The sequence below is a fragment of the Anolis carolinensis genome, chromosome 1 (assembly GCF_035594765.1).
Source record: "Anolis carolinensis isolate JA03-04 chromosome 1, rAnoCar3.1.pri, whole genome shotgun sequence".
Taxonomy (NCBI): domain Eukaryota; kingdom Metazoa; phylum Chordata; class Lepidosauria; order Squamata; family Dactyloidae; genus Anolis; species Anolis carolinensis.
The window spans coordinates 332,995,628-333,023,485 of record NC_085841.1 but is presented as its reverse complement, the minus strand read 5'-3'; the positions used below and the strand labels follow the sequence as shown (position 1 = coordinate 333,023,485).

General features: G+C 40.4%; 2 protein-coding genes across 36 annotated transcripts in view; both read right to left on the bottom strand.

Annotated features, from left to right (window-relative positions):
• The window catches only part of LOC134295458 (uncharacterized), a 411,762-nt gene extending 392,573 nt beyond the window's left edge, over positions 1-19,189 (bottom strand). Inside the window, exon 1 of the mRNA XM_062968075.1 lies at positions 17,149-19,189. Within this exon, the coding sequence (XP_062824145.1) occupies positions 17,918-19,189 (1,272 nt within the window). The 3' untranslated portion in view covers positions 17,149-17,917. The remainder of the gene's footprint in view (positions 1-17,148) is intronic.
• The window catches only part of nrxn3 (neurexin 3), a 1,581,531-nt gene that overhangs the window by 958,733 nt on the left and 594,940 nt on the right, over positions 1-27,858 (bottom strand). The gene's annotated exons all lie outside the window — the stretch shown is intronic.

Below are 27,858 nucleotides of genomic sequence, written 5' to 3'. Positions count from 1 at the left end.
AAGAAGAATAATTCATTAAGGGAAGGACACTTATCATAATGCTTATGTCCTTATGGGCAGGAAGATGAGACCAAGACCACAAAAACCAAATTGATAGGAAGGTGCTATGTTTGTTTTCCAGGAAGAATATGGCTGTCACGCATGTAGATAAACTGCTTTTTACTCTGAATGCCAAGCACTTGTAATGTTCCATTACAGGCAGATAGCAAAAGAGAGTGAAATTTCAATTTATTTGGAGATGGGATCTTTCCCTTGTATTTATGCTGATGAACAAGTGACTCTAAGAAATTCATCCTTGTAGGAATGAAGAATCACTGGCAGGAAACTAGAAGCCAGTGTCTTTGGTTTATTTATGTTATTTAGACTTGTGTTTTATAAACTGTCCTTCAGCCACGAGATGTTCTAAGATTGTGATGTCTCTATGTGTACTTGTGTGCCTTTAAAACATTTCTGACTTATGGCAACCCTAAGGCAACCCTATCACTGGAGCTTTCTTGACAAGATTTGTTCAAAGGGATTTGCCTTTGCTGGAACTGAGAGAGTGAGTCTTGCTCAAGGTGACCCTCTGTTTCCATGGTTGAAAACAGATTTGAACCAGATTTCCAGAGCTGTAGTCTAACAATCAAACCACTGCACCATGGTGGCTCTCGGTTATTTCTCTACAGATCCATTAATGAGTCCACACTAGGATTTCATTTGCTTGAGTTAGACACACCTTTAATCTTATCAACAATTGTTAGGATACATCTGCCTCTTCTGTTAAAAATGGACACTTGGGTGGCTTTTCTCACTTTGAATGGCCAAAGAAACGGATGCATATGCACACATACTAATTTGTATTGTGCCTGATCTACATATATGTTGATGAAGCGATAAGTGTGACTATATATATGAAAATGCAGTTCCTTGAGGAGCATTGTATTATGAAGAGGATCTTATTATCGGTTCCCAATCCATTAAGTCACCAGTCAAAATCTGTATTTCGCTCTAACACACACACACGCACGCGCACATACACACAATGGTTTTTGCTCATATGCAGGAGGTTTTTTACATTGCTTTGCTTACCAGTGCAGTTCTTGAAGGAAAAAGATGGTCACAGAGGGTATTTCATATAGATCCTGTTAACATTGTTCTTATTCACCTTACCTGTATGTTCTCTTATGGTCCTTCTTCCAGTAGGATTAATTGCCATTTTATACAGCAGCCGATAGCCAATTACTTACCTTAAATGAAGAAGGGTCCCCAAACAAAGACACATGGTTTGCAATGTTTAAAGAGACACATGGTTTAAAATGTAACCTCACCACACCCCGTGGATATTAAAATCTGTGGACGTTCAAGTCCCACATATTTGTGTGTGTGTGTGTGGGGGGGGGGTTGTATTTATATGCTTTCATAATTTTACTTGGTATACATGGTCTCATTGCCATCCCTCAGCTCAGTCAGAACACTGAGATTTTGCTTTCCCTTGACAAATGTTCTCGGCTGAGCCATGCCATGTGCCACTTATTGAAGGATTCCTTCTGTGGCAGGGCAGGAAACTCATAGAGAACAAGAGTGAGAAACCAAATAATTTTCCCACTCTCACATTTTAGTTGCTGACACTTTGTCTGCCTCTTTTGTCCCCATGGGCACCCCTACTTTTCCAAAGGGGGGGGGACAGAAGAGAAATTACAGTATGGCAATGAGAGAGAACCATGAGTGTCCCAAGAAAGCAGCCTTACTTGTCTCACAGCCAACTGAAGGAGGAAAGCAAAGAGGGAAGGGAAGGTGGAAAGAAAGAGGCTGAGAAAGTGAACTAGCTGAATAAACAGCCTGCCTGGTGGCAGAGAGGGAACATACTTAAAATACTTAAATTTGTGGTTGATTGAAATCTGCAGATGAGGAACCCATGGATATACTCTAAAACATTCTTAGGTTTACTTTCTGCTCTTTTACATTGTTTTATTTAATCTTTTATAAGTACAGCTCACCTGATGCTACAACCCTCGTGAATACTTTCATGCAGGCCTACTGTACAGATGCCAGCAGGGTTTGTAGAATAGTCAGAATGTTTTGGCTATCATTAGATGGGAGTTATAAATCATACATTGGCTCACACAGTTGTCACATCCTTCACACATACAATGATCATCATGAGTCTGAATGCTACAAGTCCTCCAACCCCAACTAGCCAAGGTCACACTTTTAGTTCTTATGGAAGATGCCAAAGAACACCCTAACAATTGGAATGTATTCAGGTTGCTATGAGGGTTGTCTAAATCAGTTTTGAGTATCCTCCACAAGATGATGGATATCTATTATTAAGCAAATGTGAAAGACTTATTGGCCCTGGGTAGAATGATTATGTGAATTCACACTCTTTCATATTTTTGGTACTATTTCCATCAGTATAATTCCCTTAATACTCGTTTTTCAGCAGCAGAAAAGGAATATCAAACATTTTAATCTGTCAGTCCCTTGGGGAACAGAAAGTGTTTTGTTCTAAAAATTTAACGGAAAGCACCCTTAGAGATTTAGTAATGAAGAAAGGAATGGAAATGATTTCCTAAATTACAGCAGTGAACAGTAAAGAGCCTATTTAAATTTATGTTTTATGAGTATGCAGCTTTTAAGAGATGTGTCTACACCATAATACTTGTTATCAAATTAAGTTTTCGGAGTTTCTAACATTTATTTTTAAAATCACCCAGATGTTCAGACCACAGAAACATCCCCCTAAGTATATTCTTGGGCAAATCATCAAGTATTAAGAACTATCAAATCACATTTGATGGGGAAATGTCACGCTCTGCTAACAGCTCAAATGGGGACCAAGAGGTTTGCAGACAGGTGGATGTAATTTCAGAGTCTGGTAGAAAATCCCAGTCTTCTGTGAAAACAATTACTGCCAAAAATCACAGTGCACTTTGAGCTTAATATCAGCTCTCCTCCCTATCCCTTCTCCCCACCTGATGACACAGCTAAAAACTCTCTTTGACACATATCAGAGACTTAACCTATGTGGGCATTTGCAATTCAGCATGTATCACTTTGTCACATATGGTAGGTAACACAAACCCTATAGCTCTGTTTGACAAAAAGAATACTCTGTAACCAAAGAATGAAAAGCAAAAATAAAGGAGTGTTGTTTTTTGTATGGACTATGGTGGCCGAGCTTCCAACACAGTGTTAGAGAAAAGTAAAGCAGTTGTGCCACTGCCACTGCTAATGCTGAACTCCATGTCTGAAGAAAATGCTGCAATACTCCTCCCTTGGAGAACTTCAATAAAATCTGTTGGCAAATGGAGCAGAGAATGTTCAGAGATCATTTGCACAGAGTTCTAGTTCACAGCATCTTGGTCACCTTTGGCAGCTGATGATAGCTTAGCCTTAAACATCTACTTATAGGGAAGGAATCATTGGTGCATCCACATTGTATGATTATAGTAGTTTGAAGTCACTTTAACTGACATTGTCCATTGGCCTACCCAAATAATTCCAGTACAGCTGGGAGCATCCCTGTAACCCTTGAGATGTCCACACAGCCAACTAGGTCGAGAGCACATTGGGGATTGCTGGTGATGTCTCATTTTGGTCACATCCCAGTATGACATCTCCAAAAAATGTGATGTTGCCAGCACGCTTCTGGCATGGAGCTGTTTGTAGGTGAAAATAAAGTGGTGGGTCTGTTGGAGATGTGAACACTGGATTGGGTCAAATCCAGTTCAATTCAGCTATCCACACCTCTGAAATTCCAGGGTCACTTGGAGCTTCCTGAAAGCTCTGGCATAAATCCCATGTCCCACAGACATGGATTAATGGCTGGATGCAATGCACCTGCTGTGAATCCATGTGTTGTGTGGACTTCCTCCATCAGCTGAGCAGTGAGCCCAATTAAAGTATCAATTGAGTATCAATTAAAAGGTCCCATAGGATGGAACCATGGTAACTGGAGTGATATGAAAGTGCTACCACTGTATGGGGTGGATACAAATATTACCTACTTAACTGAGGAAGGGAGATACATACTGAATAATTAAGATAAATGAAACAGCAGCAACCATGTAAAGTATTCAGAAATATAATTGCCCCTAACATTTCATATTTCTACAACCCTTTTTTATCTCCTTTAGTTACACTCCCCATAGTAGACTCCTTATGAGTTTGCCCATTCACCACCCAACACTCATACAAGAAGGAATACACCTCCTTTCCTGTAGATCATCATCATCATCATCATCATCATCATCATTTAATTACTTATTAATCGCCCTCCATCCACGATGCTCTAGGCGATTTACAAGATACAATTGTAAAGGATAAAAATACATACATACAAATATTGATTTAAAAAAATTAAAATAGATTAAAAGCTCTAGTAAAGAGCCAGGTTTTGAGTGCTAGGGTAAAAGGCCCTAACTCATGCATGGCTCTCATATAGGGTGGCAAGGCATTCCATAAGGCAGGGGCAGAAACAGAAAAAGCTCTGCGCCTGGTCCTTTCCAAGTGCACTTCTCTAGGACCCGGTACATAGAGTAAGTCTCGTTGGGATGGTCGTTGCGACCTCCAATGATGGGAGAAGGAGAGACGGTCCCTAAGATACGATGGGCCCTGGCCGTAAAGAGTTTTAAAAGTTAGGACTAGCATTTTATATAGACCACGGTAATCAGTTGGAAGCCAATGCAGATGCTGCAGCACTGGTGTTATGTGGCATTTCATGGGTGTTCTTGTGAGTGGCCTGGCTGCCGCATTCTGAACAATACGGAGCTTTCGGGTCGTAGATAAAGAAAATGCACCTGGGAACTTGTGTCAGTCCTCCATGAAGAATAGTTCACAAGGATCAGGAAAGGAAAATGGAAAGTATTGAAAGAATAATCATAGAATCATAGAATAGTAGAGTTGGAAGAGACCTCATGGGCCATCCAGTCCAACCCCCTGCTAAGAAGCAGGAAATCGCATTCAAAGCACCCCCGACAGATGGCCATCCAGCCTCTGTTTAAAAGCCTCCAAAGAAGGAGCCTCTACCATGGCCCGGGGGAGAGAGTTCCACTGTCGAACAGCTCTCACTGTGAGGAAGTTCTTCCTGATGTTCAGGTGGAATCTCCTTTCCTGTAGTTTGAAGCCATTGTTCCGTGTCCTAGTCTGCAGGGCTGCAGAAAACAAGCTTGCTCCCTCCTCCCTATGACTTCCCCTCACATATTTGTACATGGCTATCATGTCTCCTCTCAGCCTTCTCTTCTGCAGGCTAAACATGCCCAGCTCTTTAAGCCGCTCCTCATAGGGCTTGTTCTCCAGACCCTTAATCATTTTAGTCGCCCTCCTCTGGACGCTTTCCAGCTTGTCAACATCTCCCTTCATCTGCGGTGCCCAAAATTGGACACAGTATTCCAGGTATGGTCTGACCAAGGCAGAATAGAGGGGGAGCACGACTTCCCTGGATCTAGACGCTATTCCCCTATTGATGCAGGCCAGAATCCCGTTGGCTTTTTTAGCTGCCGCATCACATTGTTGGCTCATATTTAACTTGTTGTCCACAAGGACTCCAAGATCTTTTTCGCACACACTGCTGTCAAGCCAGGCGTCCCCCATTCTGTATCTTTGCATTCCATTTTTTCTGCCGAAGTGAAGTATCTTGCATTTGTCCCTGTTGAACTTAATTTTGTTAGTTTCGGCCCATCTCTCTAGTCTGTCAAGATCGTTTTGAATTCTGCTCCTGTCTTCTGGAGTGTTAGCTATCCCTCCCAGTTTGGTGTCGTCGGCAAACTTGATGATCGTGCCTTCTAACCCTTCGTCTAAGTCGTTAATAAAGATGTTGAACAGAACCGGGCCCAGGACGAAGCCCTGCGGCACTCCACTTGTCACTTCTTTCCATGATGAAGACGACGCATTGGTGAGCACCCTTTGGGTTCGTTCACTTAGCCAATTACAGATCCACCTAACCGTAGTTTTGTCTAGCCCACATTTTACTAGTTTGTTTGCCAGAAGGTTGTGGGGGACTTTGTCGAAGGCCTTACTGAAATCCAGGTACGCGACATCCACAGCATTCCCTGTATCGACCCAACTCGTAACTCTATCGAAAAAAGAGATCAGATTAGTCTGGCATGACTTGTTTTTGGTAAATCCGTGTTGACTATTAGCAATGACCGCACTTGTTTCTAAGTGTTCGCAGACCACTTAGAATAACTAGGGTTGCTTGCCATCTTTGTACTGTTGACAGTTTTCTGATGTCCTGTCTCCTGTCAATGTTTTTGGTCTTCTCATGCCTCAAGGACTGGAACTAATCAATAGTATTCCCCGCCCCATTAATACATTGGTTTGCAAGAAGCCCTTGATCCCAATCCATATTGCTAAAATAGGCAAAAGAAAAGATTTCCTAAACTGAACCATTGTCTGATAGAGAACTGTAATCTTTCTGCTGTTTGTTTAAGAAAACAAGACTTTTGATTAAAGCAGCCTTCTTGAGCCTGATGCTCTCCAGATGTACTGTTTGAATAGCCGTGCTTGTTGGAAAGGATGGGAGATGTCTAACATTTCAATAGGACATTAGGTTGGAAAAGCTTGAGTTAAAGAGAACATTGAACAAGATTTGGCTTGGCTGGTGAAAGGAAATAACAAAAGCTAATTCACAATTTCCATTCATTAGGCTTGGGGAACATTCTCAAGAGTGCAATATCTGCTAAAGGGCAATGTAGCATTATATATTGCACACTGCCAGGTGTGGGCTTAAGTACTGGATAACATGCAGTGTCTGACAATATTGCTGTTAAGGTTGTGGTTAAGGAAGTGATTTCCCTAAGGAGTCAGGTGGGAGGATTAGGGGGTGGAAAGATCCTATCTTGTTACACAGCAGTTGACAGCAGTTGTCATTGTTCTCAGATCTCAAAATATAATATGGGAGCAAAGACAAAGCTATGGGGCAGAAACTTTGGTGTTTATAAAACAGCATTCATGGATCAGAAGTAGAGCCCTGCTTGATCAGATCAAATACACATCCAGTCCAATATCCTACACTTTGCAATGACTAACCCTATATATATAGGAAGCTCTCAAACAAAACAGGAGGGAGATAGTGGGCTGCTTGTGGTTTCTTCGGCTGTTGCTTCTCAGCAACTACCATTTCTGAGGCATGCTTTTTCTGATCCTAGACATGACAAACTACCATCTTGTTGATAACCCTTACACTGGTAACCTATACCTCAGCTAATAGCAACCACCATCAATTTCTCTAAAGTCAAACCAAGTTAGTGACCATTACGACATTCTGTGCCTGTAAATTCCATAGTCTAACCATATACTGTTTTAATGATTTCCTTTTGTCTGTCCTGCATTTCCCAACATTTGGTTTTGTTTCATCAACCTGTACTATAGTAACTGAAAGAGATGAAAAAATATCATATCCAGTACATCTACAATCATGCACCATTTAACACAACTCTAGCCACACCGTGTGATTCACCTTTTGTTCAGTACAAACAACCCTAAACATTTAAACTTTGCTCAAAATTTAACAAGTACACTTGATATTATTACCATCCTCACATCACAAAAGCAGTGGCAGAAGTACAGAGAGGTGAAGTGAGTCCATGGCACAGCTGAAAATAGATTCCTCTTTAAAATCTCCATTTTTTGAAGAAGAGTTCTTCAGGGCATGTCCTCGCCAACTGTAAGGCACAGCTGAGCTATTCTAAAAACCCTCATATCAGATTTTTTTTTAAAAAAAATGCATATGACAATCATGACACTAACAGGACCTCAACTACTTCCAAACCAAACCAACGGCAACAACTATTGAAAATAACAAACACAGAGATGCTTTTATGTCTCCCTGTTCTATTGCACACAATCTCTAAAGCATCCCAAATTGTCCTCAGCTACAAAAATGGCACAGAGCTAGATAGACAACTAAGCTGACTTAACACCATTTACATGCTCTTTGTTTTTAGTAAGACATACTTTTGCTTCTAAAATGAATACTTGAATTCTTCTGTGTGTGTGTGTGTGTGTGCAAAGTAGTGTCGAGGGCTCTGATGTTGCTTATATGAAGGAAAATATCCCAGCACATTTACATTGTCAGGAATAGCTTCACATCTGCTATTATATTTCAACCATAGACCCTAAAATATATAGGAGACCCTAAGTCATTGTGCATGAGGGGTTTTTTAAAGACTGGATATAAAGTGCCAGGTATATTAGCTATGCTTTAATTTATTGACCCATCTCCTACTGCTGCTCCTAGCTAATCCTTTCTTAATTGCCCTTCCTTTCCCTCCTTTAATAGGTTTTACCTATTAAAGTGCTAGGAGAGTATTTTTTTAATTATTTTTTTACTGGATCTTTGGGCCCAAGTGCTTCATATATATCCCATTATTATCTTACAATAAAAGACACAGCTGCCAACATGGAAGCATGGCTTTTACCACAATGTGAGTCAAACACTGAGGTCAAAATATACTTTCATGAAAACTAAGTTGAGGAATATCTTGTAGGACACAAAAAAATGGAGGCAACGACTCTTCAGATGTAAGAGTCTTAGTGTTGCACCTCAGCAGGAGTTTATCTTGCTTTAACACCAACCAAGAATTCAAACATAATAGAAAACAGTTTATTGATAAAAACACATATAAAAAGCAAAAAAAACACCATAAGAAATGAGAAAGATAAAATCCAAGATTTAATAAAAGAAACAAGTCACACAAGCAATGAAACAGGCCAAACTGGTAATAGGAAAACAATCTAAAGGCAATAATCCAAACAACTCAAAGCTGTTTCAGAGAAAAGAACAGGAATCCCCAGAATCCAACATGAGAGTCAATCCAGAAAACAAGGATTAAAACATGAACATGAATCCCAAAATAAATTCATAAAACAAGGAGCAAAACGTCAACATGAATCTAAAGGTATATCCATAAAACTTGAATCAAAACATGACATGAATCTTGGGTCTTGAACTAAAGCATGAACTGGGAACGAGACTGGAGTTCTTCACTTAGATAGCAATGTTGCCTGATCTAAAATCCCAACAAAACTCGCTCTGATTTAAGGACTGCAAAACATGAAAGTATTTATTTGGCCCTGAGGTGCCTTCTTCTGCACCTCTTTCTCACAGATTCTTTCCAATTTTCTCCCAGAAGCAGTATCTCTGTCTAAGGCAGCTGCTCCCTCGGATGCACAAATGTTATCATGGGTTGCTAAACTCCTTGTGGGTGAAAGGTCCACTCCCTGCCTGTTGAATTCCAAAACAGTTCCACTTTCAAACTCTGTCCCAGAGATGGCATCTTGCTCCAATACCCCTTTTGTTTCCTCATTTACAGCACCATCTAGCACTCTCCCAGGCCCTGAAACTCCAATCCCCTCATCTTCGTCTGGCTGAACCACAACACTTAAGTCCTATCTACACTGCCAGATAAAATCCAGATCATCTGCTTTGAACTGGATTATATAGCAGTGTAGACTAATATATAAAGGTAAAGATTTCCCCTTGACATTAAGTCTAGTCATGGCTGACTATGGGGGGGGGGGGGTGCTCATTTCCATTTTAAGCCGAAGAGCCAGTGTTGTCCGTAGACACTGCCAAGGTCATATGGCCGGCATTACTGCATGGAGTGCCATTAGACTAATATAATCCAGTTCAAAACAGATAATCTGGATTTAACTGGCAGTGTAGATGGGCCTTAGAATGGCCTTGAATTGCAGTTAATTGCTAGAATCATAGTCTTGGGAGTCATGGGGCTGAAAATAAACTTAATAACAACAATAATAAAAAACTTTATGTTCCAGATCAGAGCATCATCTGTATAAATGTCCCATAAACCATCCCATAGGATTAACTGCATTGCATTTACACCTGCATGCTTTAGACCAAGTGTAGGTAATTTGTGACTTTTAAAATATTATTGCACTATAACTACTATCAAATGTAGCATGCATAGTCATGAGGCATAATGGATGAGGCATAATGGAAGTTGTAACCATCACTATTTGAAATGCTATATGATTCCTACTTCCATTATATGCTATTGCAAATTTGCTTTTGGGGTTGAATGAGATAATCTCCTCTGCTTTTCAAGTGATGCTGCTGGATTTCTCTTTTACATTCCATAGTTATATAGTACTGACACATGTATCCTCCAAGAATTTGTCCAATCCCCTTTCAAAGCCAACTTAGTTAATTGTTTTTAAGTCTTGTAGTAAGCCATTATTTTAAAGTCTCACTGTATGCTCTGTGAAGAAGTATTTACATTTTTCTGCCTGGTTTTCCCTCAGGTCACTGGATGGCCCTGTTTTTAGGTACAGTATTATGAAAGGAGAAAATCTTTTCTTATTCGTTTTCTCTATATTGCTTATATCAAGTCTTCCCTTATTCACCTTATTCTCTTACACTAATCTCAATTTACTTCTCTCAGATTTCCAGGTTGATGCAAGCATTTCTTCAGGTATATTGTTTCAAGCAAGAGTACCAAAGTGCTTTGGGGCAAATGAGGTGGGCTCATGCAGGATGACTGGGAACCTCATCACATGAGGTCTGAGCTCTGTCCTAGGATGTTTCTTGGATGGAATTAGGACTGGGGCCCACCACATAACACAGGATTACTTCTGGTGCAGCTCCGTTCTGGAAGTGTTGTAGGACAGAGCCCTGAGAACATGGGAAGCTTATTGTGCTCTCAAAAGGCAAGCCAGGGAAAGTGTGTGTGTGGGGGGGAGGGAGGCTGGGCAGCGATGGTTTTCCCCATAGGATGGGGTTATGGGATGGGGAAGGGGGTTTACGGGCAATGCATGACGCATGGTGACAGTTTGTGCTACTACCTGCCAGATTTGCCCCACTGCCCTCTGGATGCCTCTGTGTTCCCTTGGCTTGAGGACCTCAATGTGATGAGGTCCTAAGTAGTCTCCTCCAGGAAGAGATCATTTCCATCAGAGTTGTGTACATACAGAAAGACTCAGCTATTTGAGGTACATCTTATCTTGTAATTTACTGATTGTTTTGCCTTTACAAATAGCAGTGCCTAAGCACAGTGCAAACATCCAGTGCCAAATTTGTTCTTGAACATAGGTGGAATCATGTCCTGAAACCCTCCAAAGTCAAATTAAGCCCTCATCTTTATTGTGTTAACCCCCCTCCCTCCAAATATTCATATGAGATGTGTTCCTGTCCAAACCACAGTTACCTGAAACTGCAGATAAAGTTGAAATCCATTAAATTACTTGACCTCCAGTCCCAACAGACCACAGAATATACTGAAGGATCCAGAGATTCTGAGAGAGCTACAATCTCTTGAAGTTTGCTAGGTCCACTCTAATGCAATTCAAGCAAACCATAAAATGACTTAAGAGTGTCTAGCAAATTATTATAGACACAATTTTTCAAGGTGTAGGTAAAGTGAAAAATGGGTTCCTTGATTTTGTCAAGTATACACTTGACAAAAAAGTCAAGTAAACATTACAATTTTACAGTACCAGGCACAATTCTCCTCTATGACAAGATAAACCTTGATTTAGCAAAATAAACAAACAAACATAAAAAAATAAAAAATAAAAAAGCTGGAGATATTTTTGAACCAAATTTGTGAAGGGGCTCACAGTCTCCCTGAAAGTCATTGAAAAAGAAAAATGGGCCTCTGGCACTTTCTTATCCTTGCCCTAGAAAAAGAAGAGAAGGTCTTGCAAGAGGTTTGCACTGTATTCCATCAGAAGTGTAAAAGTAGCTATTGATTTAGAATTGGACAACTGCAGTTTATCTGCTATACTTTGAAGCTTTTATCATAGAGCGATCTTTCAGAAAAATCCATAGAAGATGTACTGTGAGAGTGAAATAATGCAACTTGGGATATAGCAGAGACTTGAAGTCTTCCAGGTCCCCTGATTTTCAGTGCTAGTCTATAATCAGCATCTTCTCGATTCTTATACCTAGTAGGACACTCAATATAAGAAGGCAGCTATGTTTGTGCCTCAAGCTCTATCAGCCCACTAACAAACCATGTGGATGAGAAATTGCTGGCATGGGATGGTGCATTTTGTATTTGTAGACTCATGGAATCAAAATATGTAACAAAGCAAATGTGATTCCAATAGCGGATCATCCTCATTGCATAGTTTTGGATCAAAACTCTATGGCAAAGTGAGCTAATACAAACCTTTTTTCAAAAACGTGTAAATAAGTATGTTTTGAAACTATTTTAGAATCCATGTGTTTATGTGCTATTGCTGGAGGTTTCAGGGGTGTTCTCAATAATTGGTGTGTTATTTTATAAATGCTGAAGTATTGTATTTTATATGTTGTGTGGCACCATTATGTGCTATTTTGTAAGCCGCCCCGAGTCCCTATGGGACATGATGGTGGAGTATAAATAAAGTTTTATCATTATAATATTATAAACTCACTCTCTCTCACTTGACTATCAGAAGGGAAGAGGGAACTTGTGCAGCAACTACAACTTGTGCAGCTGCTCCACAGGCCATGTTGACAAAGAAAGCATATCTAATATTTCTCATTATGACACTTGGATATGGTGGGCTTTTGTCAGAGGTTGGACAGTCATCCATCACAGATGCTTTAGCTGTAGATTGACTGCAGTGATTGGGGTTCCTGAGAACCCTTTCAAACCCTAGAACATTGTGGTTCTCTTTCTCACTCACTTCCCCGGTGTTGTATTTGGAAAAATACTTGGCAACTGCAAGTCCCAGAATGACAGAAAACTATAATTTTTCCAGACTACATGGATCCTGGCATTTTGTTATAGCAATATTACAAATACGTCCTGTTGTTGTTGTTGTTGTTGTTGTTGTTGTTGTTGTGCACCTTCAAGTCATTTCAAATGTATGGTGATAAGGAGACCCTATCACAGGATTTTCTTGTCAGTATTAGAGAATGGGTTTGTCTTTGCCTCCCACTGAAACTGAAAGGGTGTGACTTTCCCAAAGTCACCCAGGGGGTTTTCATGGCTGAGCAGGGATTCAAATCCTTGTCTCCAGAGTCATAGGCCAACACTCTGAACACTACGTTACAATACTAGAAAAGAAGAAATAGAATAAGGGACTTCTTACCATGTAGCCTTCACCACTATTTTTGCATAAGGCAGCTGAGGATAGGAAAGATAATTTCTTTTCTACTTTAGCTTAAAGTCTTAACTGAATGAAAACCATTTGGGATGGAGGCTAAGAAAGGGCATCATACAGCATTGTGATGGGAGATTCCTTAATTTGTATTCCAAACCAGGCCATAGGAAATTCTACAAGTTCATTATTTGATTATCTTCTAAGCCAAGGCCTGAAGACTTACTGCCAGAAAGCACTGCTACTCCTATGTGCCATTCAAACTACTTGAAAGCTGAATCTTTATTGCCAGAAGGACTCTTGAGGCACATATGAGTCACACAAACACTTGAGAGTAATGTGCAGAATAACCACTCAGGAACCTGCTTAATATTACCTCTGCCAGTTTTCCAGTAGGACAATTCTTGACTTCGTTCCTCAGATATTTGTTCATTCCTGCTCAGTTCTGACTAGAACCTTGAAATGCCACTGTTGGTGAACACAACTTTCAGATTCCAGGTTTTCTGAGTCTTGCCATTTCTCTAAGTCTTCTGTCCCTGAAAACCATGGCATTGGGCATTGTTCAATAGGAGTTGTCAAAGGCCTATAGAGCAGAACCCCAGCTGAGTCAGGCATCCCTGGGAGTTACAGAGCATAACAAGAAATCTTTGAAATCTCCAAACTGAAAAATCAATGTAGGTTTGGAGTCAGGAAAGGAGAAAAATAAGCCTGTGGCAAATACCAGTAATTTGTTTGAAATTCAGATTTATACATTGTAAGTTTCATTTCAGCAAATAAGTATGTTTAAGAAAGAATTACTTAAGTTTCTCCTCCCCCCTCCCCTCCTAAAATGTTTTGGGAGGAGATGGAAATCAAACACAAACTGCTCATTCCATGAAAATTGTAGAGCCTTCTATGGACTATGGATTGAGAAATTCTTTAATAGAAAAGTAAAACCTCTTCACTGTTAGCTGTCATTAATTGGAATATAAACACTCACTTATCTCATTCTTTCATGGTAAGTAAAAAAAATAAATAAATTCCCTCCTTGCCTACAAGACATATGAAATATTTTCTGTTGGTTGTTGTATGTCTTTCGGGCTGCGTGGCCATGTTCCAGAAGTATTCTCTACATGGCCACACAACCCGAAAGACATACAACAACCCTGTGATCCCGGTCATGAAAGCCTTCGGCAACATATTTTCTGTTGATTTTGGCTTTTTTTTTTTTTTTGCATTTGGGAAAATAACTTTTTACTAATCATGAAATCACATAGTGAATGTAAAAGACCTTTTTTTCTGCATGGTCTTTTAAAATTAGAAGTTTGGGATTGACATCTTCCTTTTTTGAATCACCCAGTCCTTCTGTTTTCATTCTATGTAGTGTGCATATCCATATGCTTTGCTTCACAAAGCAGGAAACAGTAGTTTTGGGCACAGACATTTTTCTTGAGAAACCTCAAGAAAAAGTAAAAGCCCTCTCTAATGCTCAACTTGTAAGCAAGAGCTCCATCAGAGATTACTACAAATATTGAGACAGCCACTCTCATAGAAAATGAGAAATGTCTTCTCACCCTTACCTTCCAGCAGTAGTTAAATCTAAGTGTAGTTAGTTGATTAATACTATTATGTGCCTTCAATTAAGCGTTTACTTATGGAGGCCCATGTATGAGAAACCTCTGAAAAGCTCTGTTATCAACAGCCCTTCTCCTGTCTTGACTCAAGTTCCTTGATCCAAGGTCTGTGTATATATTATCAATGGACCTTTGACCTCATCAGACAAGTCTTCAACAGATCCTAGGACGCTTTTGCCCCAGCTGAGCCATGGAGCCCTATGCCGCACATCAGACAATGCAGGCTAAACTGGAACATAAGCATAGAATCATAGAATCATAGAATCATAGAATCATAGAATAGTAGAGTTGGAAGAGACCACATGGGCCATCTAGTCCAACCCCCTGCTAAGAAGCAGGAAATCGCATTCAAAGCACCCCCGACAGATGGCCATCCAGCCTCTGCTTAAAAGCCTCCAAGGAAGGAGCCTCCACCACGGCCCCGGGGAGAGAGTTCCACTGTCGAACAGCTCTCACAGTGAGGAAGTTCTTCCTGATGTTCAAGTGGAATCTCCTTTCCTGTAGTTTGAAGCCATTGTTCCGTGTCCTAGTCTGCAGGGCAGCAGAAAACAAGCTTGCTCCCTCCTCCCTATGACTTCCCCTCACATATTTGTACATGGCTATCATGTCTCCTCTCAGCCTTCTCTTCTGCAGGCTAAACATGCCCAGCTCTTTAAGCCGCTCCTCATAGGGCTTGTTCTCCAGACCCTTAATCATTTTAGTCGCCCTCCTCTGGACGCTTTCCAGTTTGTCAACATCTCCCTTCAACTGTGGTGCCCATAATTGGACACAGTATTCCAGGTGTGGTCTGACCAAGGCAGAATAGAGGGGGAGCATAACTTCCCTGGATCTAGACGCTATTCCCCTATTGATGCAGGCCAGAATCCCATTGGCTTTTTTAGCAGCCGCATCACATTGTTGGCTCATGTTTAACTTGTTGTCCACGAGGACTCCAAGGTCTTTTTCGCACACACTGCTGTCAAGCCAGGCGTCCCCCATTCTGTATCTTTGATTTCCATTTTTTCTGCCGAAGTGAAGTATCTTGCATTTGTCCCTGTTGAACTTCATTTTGTTAGTTTCGGCCCATCTCTCTAGTCTGTCAAGATCGTTTTGAATTCTGCTCCTGTCTTCTGGAGTGTTAGCTATCCCTCCCAGTTTTGTGTCGTCTGCAAACTTGATGATCGTGCCTTCTAACCCTTCGTCTAAGTCGTTAATAAAGATGTTGAACAGAACCGGGCCCAGGACAGAGCCCTGCGGCACTCCACTTGTCACTTCTTTCCATGATGAAGACGACGCATTGGTGAGCACCCTTTGGGTTCGTTCGCTTAGCCAATTACAGATCCACCTAACCGTAGTTTTGTCTAGCCCACATTTTACTAGTTTGTTTGCCAGAAGGTCGTGGGGGACTTTGTCGAAGGCCTTACTGAAATCCAGGTACGCTACATCCACAGCATTCCCTGTATCGACCCAACTCGTAACTCTATCGAAAAAAGAGATCAGATTAGTCTGGCATGACTTGTTTTTGGTAAATCCGTGTTGACTATTAGCAATGACCGCATTTGTTTCTAAGTGTTCGCAGACCACTTCCTTAATGATCTTTTCCAGAATTTTGCCTGGTATTGATGTGAGGCTGACCGGACGGTAATTGTTTGGGTCGTTCTTTTTTCCCTTCTTGAAGATAGGGACCACATTCGCCCTCCTCCAATCTGCTGGGACTTCTCCCGTTCTCCAAGAACTCTCGAAGATAATTGCCAGTGGTTCTGAAATAACTTCCGCTAGTTCCTTCAGTACTCTTGGGTGTAGCTGATCTGGCCCTGGGGACTTGAATTCGTTTAGAGAGGCCAGGTGTTCCTGGACAACGTGTCTCCCTATTTGGGGTTGGATTTCCCCCAATCCTTCGTCCATTCCGTGTTGCTGAGGTTGAAGATGGCTTTCTTTTTCTGAGAAGACCGAGGCAAAGAAGGTATTGAGCAGTTCTGCCTTTTCCTTGTCCCCTGTCGCCCATCACCCCATCTTCTCCTTGCAATGGCCCTATCGCCTCCTTTTTCTTCCTTTTTCTACCAACGTAAGCAAAAAATCCTTTTTTGTTGTTTTTTATGTCCCTGGCAAGCCTGAGCTCATTTTGCGCTTTAGCCTTGCGAACCTTTTCCCTACAGGTGTTGGCTATACGTTTGAATTCTTCTTTGGTGATTTCTCCCCTTTTCCACTTCTTGTGCATGTCACTTTTGAGCTTTAGCTCAGTTAGAAGTTCTTTGGACATCCATTCTGGCTTCTTTGAACTTGTCTTATTTTTCTTCTTTGTTGGCACTGTTTGCATTTGCGCCGTGAGTATTTCACTTTTGAAAAACTCCCATCCATCCTTAACTCCCTTGTTTTTTAATATCGGCGTCCATGGAATGCCGCTCAGTAATTCCTTCATTTTTTGGAAGTCAGCTCTCTTAAAGTCCAGAAAGCGTGTTTGACTTGTCTTAGTTTCAGCATTCCTTTGTATTGCAAACTGCAGGAGTACATGGTCACTTACCCCTAAGGATCCAACCACTTCAACTGTATTGATCAGGTCTTCCACATTTGTTAAGATTAGATCAAGAGTTGCTGATCCCCTTGTTGCCTCTTCTACCTTCTGGACCATAAAATTATCTGCAAGGCAAGTGAGGAATTTGTTGGACTTTGTACTCTTGGCTGAGTTTGTTTTCCAGCAGATATCGGGATAATTGAAATCGCCCATGATTACTATATCTCTTCTTTGTGCCTGTTTGGCCAGCTGTTGACAGAAGGCTTCATCAAGTCCTTCATCCTGACTCGGAGGTCTGTAGTAGACACCCACGACAAGATCTTTTTGAGTCCTTTGATTCTTATCCAGATGCTTTCAAGCTGGTTTCCCGGATTACAGTCTTGCATTTCTTCTGCAACGTAACTGTTTTTGACATATAAAGCTACTCCCCCTCCTCTCCCCTTTGTTCTATTTCTGTGAAAGAGGTTATAGCCCTCAATGGTTAAATTCCAGTGATGGGAGTCATCCCACCAGGTTTCAGTGATGCCTATGACATCGTATGTGTGGTGCTGTGCTAGGAGTTGGATTTCGTCTTGCTTATTTCCCATGCTCTGAGCATTAGTGTAAAGACATGTAAGCCCCTGTGACCTCCTCTCGAACTGTTTATTTGGGATTATTGTGCTCTCTGTACTTGGTCCTTGCTGTGTTTGTGCAGCCCTCCGTTTAGCCTTTCGGCGGTTCCCTGTGGTCGTGGGTAATATATTGTTCGCCAGGCTGTTGTTCCCCTCCCCCAGTGGATCTAGTTTAAAGTGCGCCTGATGAGGTTTGTGAGTCTGTGTGCAAAAAGATGTTTTCCTACTTGTGTGAGATGCACCCCATCGCTTGCCAGTAGTCCATCCTCTTGGAAGAGTAGACCATGGTCAAGGAAGCCAAAATGCTCCTCTTGACACCATTTTCTGAGCCAGTTATTGACCTGTACTATTTTTCCGGCCCTTGTAGAGCCGTGTCCTACAACAGGGAGGAGGGATGAAAAGATCACATGTACATTATACAGTTTTAGCTTTGTTCCCAGAGCTCGAAAATCATTTGTGATCTTTTGAAAAGTATGCCTAGCGGTGTCATTGGTACCTACATGTATCAACATAAGGTGGGGAGGGTGATGGGGCTTTAGGAGCCTGCTGAGCCTCTGAGTGATATGGTGTATTTTTGCCCCCGGGAGGCAGCATGTTTCTCGAGCCATCCCATCCGGTCTGGAAATGATGGCTTCCGTTCCTCTAAGGAGGGAGTCACCTACTACCAAGACCTGTTTCCTTTGAGGATTGACAGGGTCCCTTTTGTGCAAGACAGTGTGTATGTCCCCTGAAGAGTGTTCCTGTTGAAGTGAATCATGTAGGTGTAAAGTGTTGTCCTCCTCCTCAACATCCCCAGTGCATTCATCAATGACAATCCATTGAGATACATCCGAGAGCCCATTACTCTCCCAAGGATGTTCCTGTTGCTCCTGGTCTATGATTGGGGATGGAGCATTTGCATGATTACATAAGTGTGACTGTGGTGATGCACTGTCCCCGTCAGGGCTATCCCCTGCGCATTGATCCAGGGTGGTCCACTGAGTGGTATCTAAGAAACTGTGGTCCTCCACAAGATGTGTTTCCTGATTGTATGTTAATGATGTAAGAATTTCAAATCTGTTGTGTAAATGCAGCTGAGCAGAGGAGTTCTGCGGAGGCTGCCTGGTCCTGCGTCTCCTTCTATGGGTGACCTCCTTCCAAGCCTGAGGGTTGTCTACCTTTGAGTTGATCTCCCCATAAGGTTCCTGATCATGGTCTTGGTGGTGTTGGTGTGATGCAGGCTGCTGATCTACAGCAGCGTGTTGTGCAGTGTCCAAGAAGAGCTCGAGTGCCTGAATGTCCTTAAGGGTCTTAATACGGTGCTCGAGCTGTTGGATCCTCTGCTCCATCAGAGTCATCTGTTTGCATTTGGAGCAGATGTAGTTGTCTAGTTTTTGTGTGAAAAAGTGGAACATGCCATAGCTGGTGCATGTGATGGGAATGTTTTGCTTTTGTTGCATCTCTTGGTGAGCATGGTGGCCAAGTGGGATCTTTGTACAGTTAAGTAATATGCACGCACTTTATGTGCAAACTGCAACAAACCACCTTTTTGTGTATTTGTTTATGTTGCTTTTTTCCTGTATGTACTGCAAAGGATAGTTAGTAAAGGTGCCTTTTTCCACAGGCAAATAAAGCTTTCCCAGAAACTCAATTAACAGGGGACAATGCCTGCTGTCAATCAACTTAAGTACCTGGCTCTCTTTCAACACAACAGTCACACAACAGTTAGTCTTTGACCACAGGAGCCAAGCCCACACTCAGTTTAAAATCTTAGCCAAATCTTAGCCAAATCCTACCTGAAGCCAGGGAGCAAAAATGTCCTCCTGCTGCCTCTGCTTCTGCGAGAACCAACTGCCCTTCTGGGATCAGGCTCTGGCAGAAACTCACACTGGCAAATAAAGCTTTCCCAGAAACTCAATTAACAGGGGACAATGCCTGCTGTCAATCAACTTAAGTACCTGGCTCTCTTTCAACACAACAGTCACACAACAGTTAGACTTTGACCACAGGAGCCAAGCCCACACTCAGTTTAAAATCTTAGCCAAATCTTAGCCAAATCCTACCTGAAGCCAGGGAGCAAAAATGTCCTCCTTCTGCCTCTGCTTCTGCGAGAACCAACTGCCCTTCTGGGATCAGGCTCTGGCAGAAACTCACACTGGCAAATAAAGCTTTCCCAGAAACTCAATTAACAGGGGACAATGCCTGCTGTCAATCAACTTAAGTACCTGGCTCTCTTTCAACACAACAGTCACACAACAGTTAGACTTTGACCACAGGAGCCAAGCCCACACTCAGTTTAAAATCTTAGCCAAATCTTAGCCAAATCCTACCTGAAGCCAGGGAGCAAAAATGTCCTCCTGCTGCCTCTGCTTCTGCGAGAACCATTTTACAACACTGTGCCCAGAACATGGGAGGCTTCCTGTATTCCGCTCAAAACAATGGGGCTGGTGTGGGGGGAAGCCGTGTTGCGACACTTCCCCACATGTGATGGGGAAGATTTGCTGTGGGTGAGATGGGGTGCAAGGTGGCAGGATTGCCTGCTGCCGTGCTGATTTGCCACGGATGCTGGCAAATTGCCACACTGCCTCTCATCCATGTGATGAGGTCCTTAGAAGACTCAGATTCTAGACTCCACTAAACTTACTGGTTTAATCTGGGCCAGCTGCTCCCTGTCAGTCTTGTTGTTGAAAGAGAGAAAAACATGGGAGATAAGTCACGCAAACTACTTTGAGCTAACTCGAGGAAATTAGAACATAGAAAAAATGAGTAAGAGATAAAATAATATACCATATATACTCGAGTATAAGCCAACCCAAATATAAGCCAAAGCACCTAATTTTACCACAAAAAACCTGGGGAAACATTGACTCCAGTATAAGCAGAGGGTGGTAAATTTCAGAAATAAAAATAGATACTAATAAAATTACATTAATTGAGGCATCAGTAGGTTAAATGTTTTTGAATATTTACGTAAAGCTCAAATTTAAGATAAGACTGTCCAACTCTGATCAAATCATTATTCTCATCTTCTTCAATGTAAATGTGCTTATGTATCCTTTTAATAATAATAGAGTAAAATGATACATGTGATAATAATAATAATAATAATAATAATAATAATAATAATAAATACAGGAAAATAATACATGTAATAATAAACAGAGTAAAATCATAAATGCAATAATAATAATAAGATCAGAGTGAAATCATAAATGTATTAATAATAATAAAAATAGAGTAAAATAAATGTAATGGTAGAAAAAATAATAGAGAAAAATAATGTAATAATACCAATAATACCAATACCATATATTCTCGAGTATAAGCTGGCCCAAATATAAGCCAACCAGGACCCTCACCAGAGTATAAGCCGAGGGGGGCTTTTTCAGTCTTAAAAAGAGGGCTGAAAAACTAGGCTTATACTCGAGTATATACAGTAGTTGGAATCAGGAACTATTTGTCTCAAGGACCACACTGCCTCAGTGGACCATTGTTGGTCTTTATACTAGAAGCAGATGTCATTAGAGGCCAGAATGAAAAGATCACAAAGCCAAGTAATCATTGGTCCTTACTTCCCCAACACCACACATACATACCCAAACACCACAATTCAATTTTTTTCCTTACACACATATGCACTTTAATTAATACTATTCAAACACACTCCATTCATACACCAATAAATACTACCAATGCAGTATTCTCCTTCATTCATTCCTGTAACAATTTTCTGAAAGATAGATCCTGCACAGTGCCAGAGAAGAATTGTGCTGGCAGGTGCCCAAATCTTTTTCCCTATATATCATGTGCCATCAATCTTGTTTCCTGCATTCCCATGGGATATTCCAACTTCTTCCTTAAAGCAGGACACTCTAAAATAGCAAGCTTTAATGGGTTCCTGTCTAGCATTTCATTGAAAACCTCTGAGAAAGTAAAACTCTACAATCTCTAAAATAATCTGTTTTGCTGCTGAACTTTCTTACAGATAAGCTAATAAGGAGTCCAAAATGTGCAGTATAATGAAGTTGGCTCTATCCAGCAGAACTATACTGACAAGTCCAGAGAATACATGTATTTAGGTAAGGCATTCTCATGGCCAAAGGCCAAGGGGTCCGGCCGCATCTAGGAGCATCTGGTAAGGAGAAACACACATTATCCCTCAAGCACTGGTATCGGTCTCTGAAATTTATACTCCACCAACATTCTTGTCTCAGGTATAATCTGGAGTGTTTTATAATGCTATTTCACTTGCTCAATAGTAAAATCTAACAGAATTATTCTTCTGTTGCATAATGTATGAGAAAATAGAAAAGCAGTATGCCAAAGGTCATAAATGGCAAGTAGTGTTCTATTTGAAACACTGACATATGTGAAATAGAATACAGTGATTAAGATGAAAGCAAATGAAAAGATTTGTGATACAATGGTACATCTCCATCAGCTGTTACACTAGGTGGGGAAAATAATGTAGAGAATACATAAGGGCATAAATGTGGAGAGGGCCCCAGCACTGAAGGGAGTAATGCCATCTCAGTGCTATCTATGAACAGTGCCATTCATTTTCCTTATCAATGAGCAGTCTACGATGCCAGCTTTTCCCTATTTCAATTTCTTGGAATGATGGTGGACTAAACTAGTCCATATTATTATTGTTGTTTTTATGTTCTCTTTAACAAAAGTAGCAGAGTGGTACAGCCAGTTAGGAATGTGGAACACCATTATTGTGCATCATAATATATTGGACATTTGCAGCCACAGAGCCACAAACATTTTCATCAAAGCAGCATGAGTTAGTGCAATCTATTTGCATCAGAATAGATATCATTGACCAAAAATAATAATGACATTAAGCAGCAGAGACACCACCATTTGCAGAGGTCAGACAGGAGTGGACCTACAGAAAGATCTTTTTGGATCAACTGGGTACATTTCTGATTTCCTGAAACTGTTTTTATACTAGTAAGAAAACCTCCATTTCCAGTTAAAAAATTAAGTTATCTTAGGTCCCACCTACACTGCCATATAAAATCCAGATTATCTGGTTTGAACTGGATTATATGGCAGTGTAGGCTGGGCTGTGGCACAGGCTGGAAAGCAAGCCAGCTGCAACAAATCACTCTGACCAAGAGGTCATGAGTTCGAGGCCAGCCCGTGCCTGCGTCTTGTCTCTGTTCTATGTTATGGCATTGAATGTTTGCCTTTATGTGTGCAATGTGATCCGCCCTGAGTCCCCTTCGGGGTGAGAAGGGCGGAATATAAATGCTGTAAACAAATAAATAAATAAAATCCAGTTCAAAACAGATAACGTATATTATCTACTTTGATAATCTGGAGTATATGGCAGTGTAGAAGGGGCCTCAGACTTTCTCGATTTGGTAAATCGAGCTAATGTTGTAGAGAAATTGTTCATGATTCTCACACAGCACCAACAGAGCTTTGCCATGCCCTGCACATTCAAGAACAGTACAAGAGACGGCACCTACAGGTACTGGAAAGCACTACAAAGGGGTGACAGTATATATATGAGATTCAAGTGGATAAAGCTTGGCTGCAAAGGAATCGTATGGTTTGTTTTGGGGACCCTCTTAAAAGATGTGAACTAGGAATGAGTGAGGTTCATTTCAATTAACTTTTCATGTTATCAAATTAGATTATATTAAAAATCCTATTTGGTATGGAAAAACTTTTAGATTCTAAAGAAACCAATAGAGGTAGAAATCAGAAGTCTCAAATCTTTTGAGGAATTTACTTTTAAACCTCTAGATTTGAATCCCTGTATGTGGCTGGTACAATCGGATACTTTCTGTAATTATTCCATTTGGCTAATAAGGACTCTTATTTTTCATTTTGGGCAAATGTACAACAAGTTTTGAATTTTTTAATATTCATAATGGAAAGGATTTGAAGTTTTAAAAACATCTCAGTTTGAGAGAAAATAAAACAGAGAGAACTTCTTATCCCTTTTGAGAACAGAAATGTAATTTTCAACATTTCAGCTTAGGGAATTCTAACTTTCATCCTTCCTTAGCATTGATTTTAACTTCCCAAAATTCTCAACATCTTTAGGGTCTTGTATTATCCAATAAAATTTGCCAAAACAAGCATGATCAGCAGAAAGAATGAAATGGCAACTAGTCTGGATGTTCATTCTGTAATTTGAACTTGGAACTGTTATTAGGCCCACTTCTTAAACACATCATCCTCAGCATATCTCCTGTCCTACCCTAAACTGGAAGAAACAAAGCAACAACCACCACAACAATAAAGACACTCAAACATAATTAAGTACCAGTTGATAAAGACTTCTTCTAAATGCCTCAGTAGACTGAAAGCTCATCAGGAAAGCATTCTGCAGATGAGTCAGCAGGTTTTGTGTAAATTAAACATTTACTGCTGCCAGCCTACCCAATCCTTTTAACAGTTAAGGGAAAACAATTACTTCCTTACCTCTAAGAATGTGTTCTCAAGGGTTTGTACTGGAACTAAATAGAGATCTGGAAGCCACCAAAGAATGTCCTTATGCTGACGTTTTGGAAGGGATGGTGGATTAATAGCTCTCTGCAAGCTCTACACACAAGAGATCTTATGCTGATAATGCCCAAGGAAGGAATAATGAAATCTTGGAAAAATAAAATATGTATAACTGTCTCTTAAGAAAAAAAACATTTGCATGCAAGTGTTTCCATTTTGGGATTCTGCCATTTCATGTAAAGATAAATAACTGATGAAGGTTTATTTCCACTGCAAGACGAAATGGATATTGAGCAGTGTTTGCCAATATCCACTTATCAGTATAGGGGAAATAATTGTAGACAAATATTGTCCTTGTGCAAATGTCTGTTTCCAGAGACACAAGGGAGGATTTTGGTGCAAAAATCATGTTTTTTGCTCAGTTACATGTACATCTAATAAGACAATAGGTTTTATGCAAACAATGGGTTTTTCTGCACAAAAATCATGTTTTGTAAAAAAACAACATATATTTCAGCACAGAATTATTTTCTGAAATATTTCAGTATGTGCAAATATCAATTGAATGCTGTACACAATGTTTTATTTCTATGTTATTTTTCCCAGTGTGTTTTCCTGAGTGCCAGGAAACCCATGGGATAGAGGATGTATATGCCTTCAGGCTGCCTGTCATTGTATGGTGACCCATGAATTTTGTAGGGTTTTCTTAGACAAGGAATAATCACCAATGGTTTTGGCTATTTCTTCCACTGAGATTGAGCTTGGAGGGACAGAAAGAAGTCAATAGTGAGACTACTTTCCATCCTTCTTTCCATCCAGCTGTCTCTGGATATGCACTATTGGGTGTATTCACTGTGCACTTTACCGAATCTATGCTAGAAATGGGAAGCACATTCAAAAACATTTTAAAATTAATTAAAATATATTTTTGGAAGATTGGAAAGTGTTACCAGTTCAGAATCATCCCATAATCTGAGGTCTCTGAGCCAAAATCTAAGACCTAAGGGCAACCCCATTGTGATGTCATTAAGGATTATGCGTTGAGTACCAACTGCAGACTCTCATAGCTTGCCATTCACATAATTTTGAAATCAAATCAGAAATCTTAGTTAAAGGACCGGTTACCAGAGCAAGGTAAAGTGAAGGGATCTTTCCTTTTCACTTATTTAGGGAGACAAAATATTTACTCTAATCTACTTGTTTCTACCCAGAAGCAAGCAGAGCACATGATGAACCCTGGCACAGGGAGAGAAGGAGGAAACTAAGTAAACACAGATGCCTTCTTGAGAGTTAACAAGTTGTAGCAAGAAGTCAGTTAAGCCTGGCAAATTGAAGCAGGCTGCTGCTTCATTAGTTGAGCTGGAAAGCTGCACTAGTCCTTTCCACTGGCCTTAAGATGAACCCACCAAATGGGAGAATTTGCATGCTTGTCTCCCACCAGTTGATGGTCCATTGAAAATGAAGAACCAGGCTCTGAGGTTTAGCAAGCCTACTTGTGAAACCCTGATGAAAGGTATCCTGAACTGATGAGAATCTGTATTTCTGTGTAGAAATGTTGTTTCCCATATAGAAACTTATTTTGTTAACAAAAGCTATGTGTTCCTACTTGTGAATAGTCTCTGAAAACTGGGAAAGAAATTGCTAATATGATTCACCATTTCCTTAAGAGCAACATTATCCAGGCATTACATTCCTAAGTAAGCATTATTCTGCAACTTTCTTAATATACACCTTCCTTCCTTCCTTCCTTCCTTCCTTCCTTCCTTCCTTCCTTCCTTCCTTCCTTCCTTCCTTCCTTCCTTCCTTCCTTCCCTTCTTTCTTTCTTTCCTTCTTTCTTTCTTTCTCTCTCCCTCCCTCCCTCTCTCTCTCCTTCCTTCCTTCCTTCCTTCCTTCCTTCCTTCCTTCCTTCCTTCCTTCCTTCCTTCCTTCCTTCCTTCCTTTTTTTCCTGAGGGGGAGTTATTAGCTCCACCAGGCTATTAAAATGACAACAACAGAGACATGAGGTCCTTAAGCTTTTATGGACTCAAGACTCATTTTTCTGATGAATCAGAAAGGTGTCTAATAAAACATGCTAGTTTAAACTGCTGCAAGTCTTTCTTTTTTTCAAAAAAAAAAACATGTTTGTGCTCATTCTCTCAAAAATACCATTTAAAAGTAAATTTGATATGCATTGACTTGTGTATAATTTGGGAATAGCATGATATTCATGCTTTCCTTCAGATTACAGGAAAACATGAGTTAAATTCATATTTTGTTACTCACTTCTCAGTTGCATTAAATGTCCTGTTAATAGGATGCCACCCACATCCTAAGCCATGGCCATGAAGAAAAGGGCGTCTACAATGTAGTGGCATTAGCAGATCTCCATGACTGTACAGATAGTAGTTTCAGCATGTCTAAAACTACCAACTTTAGAGTCACTTGATTCTTATTTCCTTATGAAAATAGCCAGATTTTAACCTCTCGCAACTAGCAAGGTGATGGAGCTAATTGCACCATGAGAATCTATACTTTTCTAACTTTCCAAGGTTTGCATATCAACAAGGAAAAATAAATTCCACAAAATTATACATACATTTAAAAAATATGTTACTAAAATGTGTTATTTTAAAAAAATGCAGTCTGACATACCGTGAACAGGAAGGGTGAATACAATGATTCAAATGTGATTTGCAATAAGCCTATAATTACAAAAGCAACTGAAACAGTTGCACAGCAAACTGCGTGATGTTACTCTTTTGCAAGTCATGTTGCAATTGTAATGTAACTCATAGTTTGGGGAAAATTATTTTAGGGTTACAGCTCCCAAAACACTTGGTCAGACATTCTATTTGGGGGGAGGGGGCGTTCAGTAAGTTATAATCCAAAAAAGTCATATTTACAAGATCAGAACTCAGTTAAGTCTCGGTTGTTACAAAAGGATGCTTTTATAAGTACTGTATATGCTCATTTATAAGCCTAGAAATTTTAGTCAGAAAATCAGCCACCCAAAATCTGGTTAACTCATCTATACAGGTTAATATAAACTATACCTTAACTAGTCTCAAAAAAGGACCCATTCCGTATTGTACTATTCCGTACAATAGTGGAAGAGAAAAGCTTAGTTCATACTGGGCGAACCTAAAGGAAGCATCAACTCCATCTATTCTTTCTGCCTTGGCACTGGTCACCTGAGGCAGAACTGGCACATTTCACCTCCATATCAAATGACCCTTGATTTATCTATTGGTAATATCAAAATCCATAATTTGGGCTCTGAAATCTACCCTCAAATTATATACAAGGTCAATTTATACATGAATATATATGATAGGGTTTTTTTGTTTGTTTGTTTACTATTTAAGCTTTTGATCATGCCATCCTCACATTCAACAGTCCATTGGACACATGCTATCTGTACAGTTTTGAGCAGAATTCTTTACCAATCTTCTTTCTTACATTTTTTAAATGGGGGAATCACTGACTGAAACTGAGAATCTCTGCACATAAACCTTGCCCCACTCCACTGAATGATAGCCCTTGCCCTGCTGGAAACCTTCCAATTTGGTTTTATCCTATTCTACTTCCCTTAACTACTGTTTTCTCTTAACTACTGTGTAAGCAATGCAAATAAATTTCTTACACTTTACTGCATAGCACTGCCACACACAACTGAG